Source organism: Sinocyclocheilus anshuiensis, unplaced genomic scaffold (assembly GCF_001515605.1).
Source record: "Sinocyclocheilus anshuiensis isolate Anshui unplaced genomic scaffold, SAMN03320099.WGS_v1.1 scaffold122, whole genome shotgun sequence".
Lineage (NCBI taxonomy): Eukaryota > Metazoa > Chordata > Actinopteri > Cypriniformes > Cyprinidae > Sinocyclocheilus > Sinocyclocheilus anshuiensis.
In genome coordinates this window covers 555,457-568,980 of record NW_015544153.1, presented here as the reverse complement: position 1 = coordinate 568,980, position 13,524 = coordinate 555,457, and the positions used below count along the sequence as shown (strand labels likewise).

Sequence of the window (13,524 nt, the reverse complement as noted above, 5' to 3'; positions counted from 1 at the left end):
GCTAGCCATGCATTAAAGGATTTTAAATGCACGACGTGGAGGCAAAGAACCGCCCAACGCGAAGCGAAGTGCATTTAAATCCTTTAATGCACGGCTAGCCGAGAGAGAGAGAGAGAGAGAGACAGAGAGAGATGACAGTTGTGTGTAGCTGCGTGCTGCGTGTCTCTCTGTACAAACAATTACTTCAAAACAGAGATTTTACCACCTCGTTGCTGGGGAATATAATGTAGCGATCTAGTATCTAGGCTATTTTATTCATGAAAATCACGGGGAAGCGTTGACAACAAGTTTGTGTGTGTGCAGCGCAATCAGCGATCTCTGACCTCTCTCTCTCTCTGTGTGTGTGTGTGTGTGTGTGTGAGTGATGCTTGTTGGTTAGTGTGCATCAATTAAAGCAGCGCATTAATATAGAACGGTGATTAAACTGACTTGGAACTACCTGTGCATTAAACGGTTTTACTGCATACCTGCCAGCCAATCAGAATCCAGTATTCAGACAGACCATGGAATAAGATCATTTTCAGGACTCACTCCCGCATTTAAATACAGTTGTCACTCCTGAAACTTGCAGTGTGTACGTGGCCATAGAGACATATTTTAAAAACACAACAAATTACTAAAACTTTAACAAGAATTCAAATGAAATATAAAAATAAAAACCGATTTAAAATATTAACAACAATTATATTAGTTTCTCACTGTTACTAAAACAACACTGCTTCAGTGTAACATGGCCCTTCAGGAATCTTTTGTAATATACTGATTTTGTGCTCAAGAATAATTTCTTACTAATCAGTTTTGAAAATAATTTGAAAACTGCTTTTATTCAGGATTCTTTGATGAATAAAGAAGTTCAAAAGAACAGCATTTAGTAGGGAAAAATATTTTGTAACATTTTAAATGTCTTTACTGTCCCTTTGATCAATTTAATGCATCCTTGCTTAATAGAAGTTTTAATTTTAAAAGGGTTTAAAGATCTACTGTGGCATTGAAAGGTAAATTCAGTAGAGTAATGGCTGGGTTAGTTAAAACACTAGAGACTAAGAGGGCTCTGTATGTTCTGGATTCTAATAGTTCAATCCAGCTCATTTTACTTGCTCAGAAAACGGGCAAACACAGCGGTGCAGAGCTGCATCTGTTGAGCTGTGATGTAACAGTAGTCAGGCACACATACGGCTCTTTCCAGGAAGAACAGTGAAGGGATCGGACAGATTAAGCACACCAGAATGTCCATCCAAATCTCTCAGCTTTAAGGGGAAGTGGGGGCAAAGTTTATTGATATAAGATATAAGCCTCTGGTAAACATCTAAACAAGCTTCAAATGAAATATTAAGAATCTTAAATAAATAAATAAATAGCACTGAGAGATACAGTTACACTCTTTAAAATCAACAATGTGTCATGCATTCAAATATCTGGGAATCACCTTGCAGTTTCAATAACTTTGCATTTCCTTCAGTTTTCCATTTAATGAGATGGAAATGATCCGATACAGTTAGTGGATTCCATGCAAACTTTTAAAACACAGTTTCTCTTCATGCAAATGAGCATCATCATGAATCACTGTTATAAACAGGATGCCCAAGGCACTGGCACAGGTTCCTATTGTGAGCACTGTGCCCTGTGCAAATACGAGAAATCAGTGTATTAATACCCATGGACAGCTCTCCACCCAAATAATTAATCAACCACAGACATGCCCAAAGAGCATTACATTAGTATCACGAGATCTCTGAGGAGGAAAGCGCTCGGAGCGCATAAGTATATCAGCAAACTGCTTTATTCAAAACTAAACACTGAAAATGAAGGTCAAATAACAGTAGAAAACATAAGTGTCTATATGTGTCGATTCAACCAGCAAATACATTTGTAACCCATTTTACTACTGTAATATGATGTATTTCCAAGAGAAACTGGATATTCAACTAAAAAAGAAAAAGATATATGATTTTATTTATCAGGAATTGGATCAAGAAAAGTGATCACTACTACATGAAAAGGATGGGAGTGGTTGAAAAATAAGAGGGCTAGATGACATTAGCTGAAAAGGGAGAGTTGATTAATTATTCATTAAACATTTATAATAAGACCAGGAACATCTATTCAAATAAACAGGGTGACATTTGTTTTCATGTTTACTGCTGTATTAGACTCCATTATTTATTTCATCTAGGGGTGCTCCGATCAGGATTTTTGAGGCCGATCACCGATCGCCGATCACAGAAAGCAGTATCTGCCGATACAATCACCGATACCGATCTTTTTAAAGCCTTCTTTTTATCATGTATAATTATTTATAGTAAGACTCAAATCAGGAATTTTAGACATTTATTCAGGGCTGTATGTGAGGCGGCCTTTTACACCAGGTTCACACATACTCCGTTTGCAGTGCGCATGCAGTTCATGTGTGGTAGCGGTGCAAAAGCAGCAGGTGCTCACTGTGCTTTCACACAGGAGTCTGCAACTGATCCGTGGCTGTTTACTACAAACACAACATTTATCCATTATTTTGATTTCAAATCCAAACATTGTCACTGAAAATGTTTTTTCAGCATTGTGATTCTTTTTTTACAGTGCAATAGCTAATACAATCTTTCATAGACGTGTTTAAACGTAATAAATATAAGAAAGACATTATTCAATGCTTTTTACTTTTGCATTTACTTCCATGTTCATATTTACCGCAAACAATGCGCTGTTACTTTAATTCAGCACTTGCAGCGCAGCAAAAATAGACTCGGTGCGGAAACGATCACTGCACTGCTGCAGACGCAACACTACTGGAACGCACTGCCGGGTGCAGTGTGAACGCATTAATCCGTTAACATGAAAGCAGAAAAAATACACATCGTATACGCACTGCAAACGGAGTAATGTGAACCTGGCTAAAATAAATTAATAAATAATAACTGACAGAACTCACTAGATACATAAGTGGACTTAAAAAGTAAAGAATTCTCGCAAAAGACGATTGAGGAGGTGCATAATCAACATTCACTAAAATGTGCCATCGAACTAAATTAACTAGCACGTCTGGGCCCCAAGGAGCATCTGCAATGCCAATTGTGTATGTTTTGATGAGGTGTTAGAAAAGCCAGGTGGGGATCCATCATTAGTGCTGACATGGGCTGAAGAGGGCAGGCTGCACAGCCAGCAGCCCAGAATGAGAATGCTATGGATATACACTGCTGTTCAAAAGTTTGGGATCAGTGAGATTTTTTATGTGCTTTAAAGAAGTCTCTTCTGTTCATCATGACTGCATTTATTTCACCAGAAATACAGAAAAAAAACTGTTATATTGTAAAATGTTATTACCATTAAAATACTGGTTTTCTATTTTAATATACTTTAAAATACAATTAATTCCTGTGATGGCAAATGACGATGTGACACTGCCTCGATTGTGCAAGTGACAATTCCTGTGTCAACTGTGCAGAGTGCAGCTCGCTTATAGTGCAGATGCGATTTGATTTGAAGCCATTTGTGCATTTTGAGAGAGCACACACAGTGATTCACTCACCCTGTTTGTAAAATTGTCTCTCAGAAAGTTTTCAAATTAGCTACGTTATAAGTTAATGAAGAAATATGTACTGTACCTCACCTTCAGCATTACAATTATTTCACCTGCGCCGGACAGACGGTGCCGCTGCACGTCGTGCCAAACCTCTGACGGCATTAGCGTCATCAGCTCGAGATCGTTTTTTTTTAGATCTGTCTTTTTAGAGACCGTCGATCAAACATCCCAAAGCGATTATCGGCCTCATCAGCCATTATTCCAGTCTTCAGTGTCACATGATCCTTCAGAAATCATTCTAATATGCTGATTTATTGTCAATGTTGGAAACAGTTGTGCTGCTTAATATTTTTTTGGAACCTGTGATACTTTTTTAGGATTATTTGATGAATCAAGTTAAAAAGAACAGTTTATTTAAAATAAATAAATAAAACAATTATTTACATCTAGTCAATATTGTGACCTCAAACGTACTTTTACTAGTAATTTAAGTTGCAAAATATTTTTTTTTAAATTAAAGCAATTAGCAATTAAAAGACAACATTAAACATTATAGTTCCATAAATACATTTATTTTAACAAAACAAATTCAATGGAAAAAAAAGAATATTCATATGTATTTGATTGGATCATGATGATACTTTTTGTTAATAAAACCAGTTATTAAAATCTCAGTTACATCAGCAGAAAACACATTTTGAAAGATTATTAAAAACTTTTTTCTTGAGACTAACATGCACTGATCATCCTCGCACAATAACACGGACATTAAGTAAGCAAATAGGTCAAATTCATGTCAAATATATACATTTTGGTACAAATACCCAAATGAATTGTTTCTATCACCAATACGTGAAGCCAAAATAAGCACATGATACTACAGTATTTATGAAGTAATTATGGGCAAAGGTGTCGAGGAGTCTGGATATGACAGAAACAGCTGGTCTGTGTCCCGCTCCTTCAACCCCTCGATTTCAGATCAGATTTCAGAATCCCAGATGGAGGGAGAACAGCTGCAGAGGTCTAACAGCAGAGCTTCATACACAGACTGGTACCACTACCTGGCATTATGTGTGTGTGCTGCGAGTGTGCATGAGTGCACGGTCTCCAGGAGAGCGCGCAAGCGCTGAATGGTTAAACACTGGTAAGAATTTAAAAGTAATGCAGTTTATAAACTTTAGTGACGATGTGACACTGCCTCGATTGTGCAAGTGACAATTCCTGTGTCAACTGTGCAGAGTGCAGCTCGCTTATAGTGCAGATGCGATTTGATTTGAAGCCATTTGTGCATTTTGAGAGAGCACACACAGTGATTCACTCACCCTGTTTGTAAAATTGTCTCTCAGAAAGTTTTCAAATTAGCTACGTTATAAGTTAATGAAGAAATATGTACTGTACCTCACCTTCAGCATTACAATTATTTCACCTGCGCCGGACAGACGGTGCCGCTGCACGTCGTGCCAAACCTCTGACGGCATTAGCGTCATCAGCTCGAGATCGTTTTTTTTGAGATCTGTCTTTTTAGAGACCGTCGATCAAACATCCCAAAGCGATTATCGGCCGATAGTGATCGGTAGCTGATCAATCGGAGCACCCCTAATTTCATCCACACTTGATTATATTATTATATAATATACGACCCATCTTTGTACTGCAACTGAGATCAAATCAACTAGTCCAAAATCAGTTCCTCTTTGACTTTCCAACTGACTGAGCTTTGAGTATGAATGTACAGTCTCCCCAAATGACACAACTGTAGGCAAGCAAGAGGGGACAACCACGAAAAGCATTTCTACAAACTGAAGCTTTAATGTCATTAAAAAGCTTGAGAGATGATACTCTGCAAATCCACTGTGCAGAAATAATTCAGGAGTCCATGATCTCATTTTAATGTGATGCACTGTGCCTTTACACCCAAGCCATTATGAAACATATAATCCAAAAAAAATCGACTGTGAAAGGCTGAACAGAGTTAATCCTTGTCAGTCAGTTGTAATCGATGATATCATCTGCTGCATTAGAGGACTTTAGTGCATCTTAACATGGAGAATAAAGTATCACTGGCTACAGGCATTACTTAATTACAAAAACACATACAGTGTGAGTTGTTTTATGATGAGCTTTGCAATGAACATTATCTTTTACCTTTGTAATTAGTCAATAATAAGCAACAGATTATGAAATGGTTGCTTACTGAAAGTTAGTATATGTACAGGATGCCATGTCGAATATATTTTTAATTTCAAAGATTACACAGGTCAACACTGGACAGAGGAGTGATTTCACAGCAGTTAGCTATGTATTGCTCTGAAATACCGTACAATTTGTGAGATTGTCCACATAACCTTCAAGGTGGAGATTATATGTAATCTGTGCCCTGGAAACCAGCCTCAGTGTTTACATGTGATGACATTTTTAGGGAGCTAATCATCTGGAATAAATTGGTAACTCTGAAATGACAGAACAAACCACACAAGTGGACTCAAAAAGTAAAAAATTCTTGCAGAAGGCGCTTGAGAAGGTGCATAAACAACATTCACTAAAATGTGCCAGCGAACTAAATTAACTAGCACGTCTGGGCCCCAAGGACCATCTGCAACGCCAATGGTGTATGTATGTTTTGATGAATTTATTTTAACAAAACAAATTCAATGGAAAAAAAAGAATATTCATATGTATTTGATTGGATCATGATGATACTTTTTGTTAATAAAACCAGTTATTAAAATCTCAGTTACATCAGCAGAAAACACATTTTGAAAGATTATTAAAAACTTTTTTCTTGAGACTAACATGCACTGATCATCCTCGCACAATAACACGGACATTAAGTAAGCAAATAGGTCAAATTCATGTCAAATATATACATTTTGGTACAAATACCCAAATGAATTGTTTCTATCACCAATACGTGAAGCCAAAATAAGCACATGATACTACAGTATTTATGAAGTAATTATGGGCAAAGGTGTCGAGGAGTCTGGATATGACAGAAACAGCTGGTCTGTGTCCCGCTCCTTCAACCCCTCGATTTCAGATCAGATTTCAGAATCCCAGATGGAGTGAGAACAGCTGCAGAGGTCTAACAGCAGAGCTTCATACACAGGCTGGTACCACTGTCACTAGTGTGAGCAGCCTGAGGGAGATGAGAGAGGATTCCAGAGCAGGCCATCATTCGCAATGCAGTTTAGGAGCAGATGTGACAGGCCTAATCTACTCTGTTTAAATCAATCTTCTGCTTACTGAAAGGACATTATAGACAACTCATTGCATATTCTTCAGGATGCATCCACAATCAACATCTTATTCTGTTCTCCAAAGATAAACATACTTTAAACACATTTATTTCCCATATTCTTCATAAGTAACAAGAGGGATGCAGGGACAGGCAATAGACTCAGAGGTAGAATGGATGCCAACCCATACAAATTTTGTCCTGGGCTTGTGAACTTAAGCAACGGCCCTGTCATGATATACAATTACTCACACTGTGATATTACACTTTGGTCATATCCCCAGAGGGAAGAATGTCTCATTCAGCTGTGAATTTCACTCTCTCGGAGCAGCCTGGCTGCTGTCAATCATGTGATGGAAGCTGTCGATCACTGCAAGAGAGATACAGTGCTTCATTATTAATCAAGTGTTAATGGACACCATGACAAAACCATTATTCTTGCCTAGAGATTGTGCCAATTTATCCATTCCTCCTGCTAACATGTCCATTTCTCACAGTCCCAAGCTCTCAATCTCAAATGATAAATGGATGAATGAGAGCAGAATGAAAGAGACTGTATATGGTTGGGGCTCAGGACTCCAATTGCAGAAGAAAAAGTGAAATCACAGAATCTCTCACACAGCGAGATCTGTGGACACATGTATAAACAAGCCAGAGCTCTTGTATTACTACAATGTAGCTGGTTGGAAGTTGTCATATATGTATTACACAACTGGGATCCCCAGCACAAGTGTGTGTGAGAAAGAGCGAGAGAAACTACGTAGCGTTTCAACTCCTCCGCTCTGTTCTGGGTCCCTGGTGAGCCTCTCAGTATGGACTGACTGGAGCATTGTGTCGACAAGAACCAGGGAACAAAGAGAACCTTTTATCAGCTTTATTCTCTCTCCAACTACTGTTGTTTCTCCAGTTCTCCTCCTTTCTTTACCCCCCCTTTCTCCCACTAATGCTGTTCTAGGGATTTTGTCAGAGGGCAGAGCCTGACTGTGGCTCTTTTCTTTCTCATATGTTAGGAAACCGTGACAGCGAAGTTCACCTTTGCTCCAGGTGCAGCTGTCTCACAAAAAAACTTACAAACTATACAAGCTAAAAAGAAACAATGAACTTTTCAGTGTTTATCAATTTTCAAAACATGTGTTACAGTAAACTGGCACTGGGTTGGTTCACCGGGTCTCATGTTTGGTGAGCTGTTTGTGAGCAGAGTGTGGTACAGAGTAGACATGAACATGCCCAAGACTAGAAACTCAGAAATGGGGCTTTAAGCTAATCCTGAACATTAAGACAGTTAATTTTCAACCTGTATCAAATGTGTGCCACGATCAAGCAACAAGAATGTTTAACTGATAGCACGAACTTGCGGTAGACTCATTAAATAAGCAGAAGGCAGCTGGTGAGGACTGTGGGTGTCTTGAGGTTTTAGTGCTCAGTGAAAAACAGACATGCAACATTCTGAGTTCGCTTTAGTACAAATCCCTGAATATCAAAACTAGGGCTTATTTTTTATTTAGAAATAAACTAATAAATAATAACATTTATTAGTCTTTGTATCACATACACAACTGTTCATAAGTTTGGGTACAGTGAGTTTTTTTTTTTTTTAGAAATTAATACTTTCTCAGAAATGGGGCTTTAAGCTAATCCTGAACATTAAGACAGTTAATTTTCAACCTGTATCAAATGTGTGCCACGATCAAGCAACAAGAATGTTTAACTGATAGCACGAACTTGCGGTAGACTCATTAAATAAGCAGAAGGCAGCTGGTGAGGACTGTGGGTGTCTTGAGGTTTTAGTGCTCAGTGAAAAACAGACATGCAACATTCTGAGTTCGCTTTAGTACAAATCCCTGAATATCAAAACTAGGGCTTATTTTTTATTTAGAAATAAACTAATAAATAATAACATTTATTAGTCTTTGTATCACATACACAACTGTTCATAAGAGTTTTTTTTTTTTTAAGAAATTAATACTTTTACATCGCTACATAAAATCTATTTAATATAAAAGATGTTTTGAACTTTCTATTCATCAAAGAATCCTGAAAAAAAGTATCACAGTTTCCACAAAAATATTGAGCAGCACATCTGTTTTCAACATTGATAACAATAAGATGTAGCATATTCGAATGATTTCTGAAGGATCATGTGACACTGAAGACTGGAGTAATGGCTGCTGAAAATTCAAATTTGCCATCACAGTAATAAATTACATTCTGAATTGTATTAAAACAGAAAATAGTTATTTTAAATAATATTATTATCTCATAATATTACTGTTTTTACTGTAGATTTAATCAAATAAATGCAGTCTTGATGAGCATAAGATACTTAAAAAAAAACATAAAAAAAAAGAATCCAAACTTTTGAACAATAGGGTATGTTTTTAATAAAAACATACACCAAGTAAATATTGCCGTATTTATTTATATTACCGTATGTATTGGTATATTGATAGATACATTTAAATTAGTAAAAATCTAGGTACAAATAATGTAAAATAACTTAGTCACTATTTTATTAAACTATCATATACTCATTCTTTTAAAAGAACAATTAAATATTTTCATTTAGTTCAGTGTGTTCATTTAGTGAAAACAGTATTTTTAACTAGAATTTTACCGTTTTAGTTATTAAATTTATCCATTTATACAAACATGTATAACAAACATGCATGTATTTTAGAGTAAAGACATACATAAACAAAAAGTATTGTTGAAAGGCTAATAAATATTAAGCTTTTCTTATTAGCTACATTGCCCAGCCCTATTCCAGCCATGTAACAGATGGAAAAATTGGACAGAAACGCAGTGGCATGGATGCATCATCATTTTAAATAATTTTAGCACTAAAATTACAGTGCTTGACTTCATATCAAGCAGTTAAAAAGCGCTTTGATAGGCAACAATGCAAAGATAATGAAGCCTTTGACGTTACTGATGCAAAGACAATCATATCCTTCACTGGAGGATCCAGGGAGGAGGGCGAATAAGTGTGCACATGCTATCTATGACAATCCCTTTCTCATGGTGCCAAATTACTCGACGGTCATTTCCCAGAACACAGGACCTCCCATCAACAGCTTAAAATGTACCCTATAAAACTCCCATCAAATAATAAAACACAACATGGACTTTAAATAGCCCTGTACTTTGAGCTTCTGTTTGGGTGTAGCACAAATTGAACATGTTTCAGACTTCCCTTGTGCTGTTGAGCCAAGTACAGATACGTGAATGAATATTGGAAGAAATCCAGTTATCTATAACAGCAAAATCTCTTCACACATCTGACAGAAGTATCCTGGAATAAAAACGGATTTTGGGTGCCTATTTCCTAGGCTCTTGTCATGTTTACTCATGTTTTAGAGGCCAAATTGAGCCCACAGAGAGTGTGAGGAGTTACATCATAATTAGGGCTGGGTTTCGACTTTGATACTTTTTAGGCACTGACCAAATTGCCTCGATACCATCGAGTATTGAAAAATGTCTTGTCATTCGGTACCAAATTTCGATATCTAAGGGGTTAATCTGGTAAACTTCAGTTAGTCAGTAAGCATGCAGCAAGCTTGATGTGCCTAAATCAAGTGCTGGTGATTGGCTCTGGTGAGGCATCCTGGAAAAAACACTAGTTTATGCCGGTTCCGCCCAGAGACATGGCTCACACGTGAGGCTGTAGTGTGTAAGCGTCAGACCCCCATAGATGTAAGGCTACATTTACACTAGTGTGTTTTCGTTTTAAAACGATCCTCGTCCATACTGGCGTTTCAGAAAAGATCGCCGTCCACACACTACACGACCGAAAACGTGTGTTGTGTGACCATTCGTGCATAATATAGCATTATGCTACATAAGATTTATACTACGCTTTTACTCAAAACCACCGTCGAGTGTATGTAATAACTTCCGATCGCGGTCTAATGTGTGTTTTGGCCATATCATTTTGCTGAAATATGCTATTTGTAGCCTTTTATACCAAGCTAATCGCTACACCTGCTTAGCATTTCTCATGTAAACACCCTGTATTGTTATGAAAATAGACAGAATCTCATGAAAATCACATACAAATCATATACTGTCATAATCATGTGTTTATTAGCTTCATGTTTCATCTGTGGAAATGTTTTCCTGGGTTTCTTATGTATAGAACTGAACGCGGAAGTTAAATGGATGTTTGTCATCATTCATGATGATTCATTTTTCCAGACAGGGTGGGTTATATATGCATAATATCTAATATGATTGACAGTTGAGCAGCGAATGAGCTTCATCTTAGTCCTAACAGCGATCGCGGAAGAGAAAACGCAGGCAGACAGCACTGGAAGCAGCTAATGCTCATCAGTAAATCAGTGGAAAATGAATAGAAATGCTGATTCTGTCTAAGCTATGTGTTTTATTTGAACTTAATTAATATTTATTGTGATAAACACTGATTTATTGTGTTGGTTATATTTTGTTCCTTAGTGCTTTTTTTGTTCCTTTGTGCAGTGGCTCAGGAGATCAGCTTTTGAGTCTGAAAAAATGTCAATTAGCTGAAAAATAAAACCAAAATGTTTTTTGAGGTGATGTGTCATGTAATCTTGTTAAAAAGGATTTCATCAAATTGGTATCGAAAAAAGTATGGTTCAGGGAACCGGTATCGAATTCAAGGTATCGGTATTGATATCGAAAATCTTTGAATGATATCCAGCCCTTGTCATAATGACCACTCACTGCAAGGTCAGTCCATACTTTACTGCGTTGTATGGAAGAATAGTTTACCTGTTTACAAACAAAGCCTTAAACTCACTTGCATTTATCATAGTGGCCCAAAATTAGCCAAAAACGTAGTTCAGATTAACTTCACTCTGCATGGAGAAAAGACTTTCTGGTTTCTACCTTACACTGACAGCCAGCCAAAGTTACCAAAATGTAAAAAAAATAATAGGTATCATCTTTCTCGCAAATGAAAACTCCATAATGCCACCCATCAATAAACGTCTTATTCGCTCATTAAGAGGAAATAAAAATCGAGCAAACATCAACAAACAGTTATAATGATTTATTGCATTTTCTAAAACAGGGACCATCTGTGTGCTTTCCTCATTAGCAATTACCCAAATCTGTGTCTGAAGTTATACTAGCTACATTGAAGTAACTTGTTGCTGTGGACAGCAATACTGCATACAATTTTAATATAGGGTCAACCCATTGTAATAACAGAGTTATATGAACTGTAAAAATGAATATCTAGAGGCTAAACTCGGAAAGAAAGTCTAGTAAATAATCTTGCCTAGTGTAATATTTAAATAGTTATCACTAAAATGTATTCCAAAGCTGCATCGAAAGCCACAAAAGTAACTTTTAAATTCATTCTTAATTTATATAAAATCTATACAATTAATAAAAACTATAATATTGTCGTAAACATGGGAGGATGTGACATTTTCAGTATTCGTCTTTGCACAAGAGCACTCACCAGTTTGATGGCCACATATTCATTTGTGTAGAGGTTCTTGCCTAGCCGCAGTTCACCGAAGTTTCCACAGCCGATCTTCTTCCCAACTCTGAAGTTGGGACCAACCATAAGGACCCCAGAATTGATCCCCGTTCCCCGGCCCCCATGTCCAGTCCTACTACTAGCTGTTTTTGACATCCTTTTCCCTTCCTCTGTCTCTCCCTTCCCACCTCTTTTCTCAAAATCCATAAGCTTGTGATACCCTGGCCTCTCCACGGTTACTCCCCTGCCATGCAAAACAGAGAAGTTTCAAAACAACCCCCAGGAAACGTGTGGGGATGGTGGCGAAAAGACAAATGGGTGAAGGGGTTTAAAAGTATCTATATACTGGTTATTTTTGAAGAGCAGAAACCGATGTCTTCTGCAGATGTGATAGGTATCACCAAAAGTGTTGTCCCTGCATTAATCCTTCGGTGGATGGGTCTCCTTTACTGTACGTTTGCCCTCAGAGTAGCATGTCACTGCCTGAAGCAGGCAGGTTATGCTAGCATACGCACACATACAGACGCACACGCACACTCTCCCACATCCACCCACAATTGCTCCTCAACACTGACATACACAACTCCTGCTAGTGGAACCAAACAAGTGAACGTCCCCTTGTGCTCCTCATGGTTTTGTTGAAGTCAGTCTTGGGTATTATAGTGAACATTCTTCATGTTCTAACACTGCTGTAAGCAGACTCAGACAGAACCAGCATTAACAGGTTTGAGCGGTATAGTCCGTCTTTCTCTGAATGCCTGAAAGACAATTAAAAAAGAGAAGTAGAAAACCAGTTAAAATCAATAAATCGATCATGCACCTTCCTTATATACCAGTCATTAAAATTCACAGAGCCAGACCAAAGACAGATTTCATTTATGTACATCTCTCACTAAATGTTACATTTTAATGACAATGCATTTTTATGTATTTTTAAATGCCACATCAGCATTAAAAGTTTTAATAATCATGGCAAAAAAATAAATAAATAAATAAAATACAATATACAATACATTTTTACATTTAAACAAAAACTATACAAAATCTTACAGTTTAATATGTGTTAGAAATTCTAAACTTTTCCATGCATTTTTAAAGTAAGTCCTCTACTACCAATGAATAAACATGCAACATATGAGGAACAGAGGAATCATGGGATACGTACAGACGTATCGAAGTACAGACACAAATCCTGAATGACCATGCATTTTTAAGTTGATTAATTATTTTTTGTTATTTTTATTGCCGTCAGCATCAAAAGCTATATTCGTAGCAAAAATGAATTATATATATATAAAAAATTATATA

General features: G+C 37.0%; 1 protein-coding gene across 3 annotated transcripts in view; it reads right to left on the bottom strand.

Moving 5' to 3' along the window:
* The window catches only part of LOC107695259 (casein kinase I), a 40,855-nt gene that overhangs the window by 20,154 nt on the left and 7,177 nt on the right, over window positions 1-13,524 (bottom strand). For all 3 annotated transcript variants that reach the window (XM_016495073.1, XM_016495072.1, XM_016495075.1), the window contains exon 2: window positions 12,196-12,974. In XM_016495073.1, coding sequence (XP_016350559.1) covers window positions 12,196-12,423 — 228 coding nt within the window. In that variant the 5' untranslated portion in view covers window positions 12,424-12,974. The remainder of the gene's footprint in view (window positions 1-12,195; window positions 12,975-13,524) is intronic.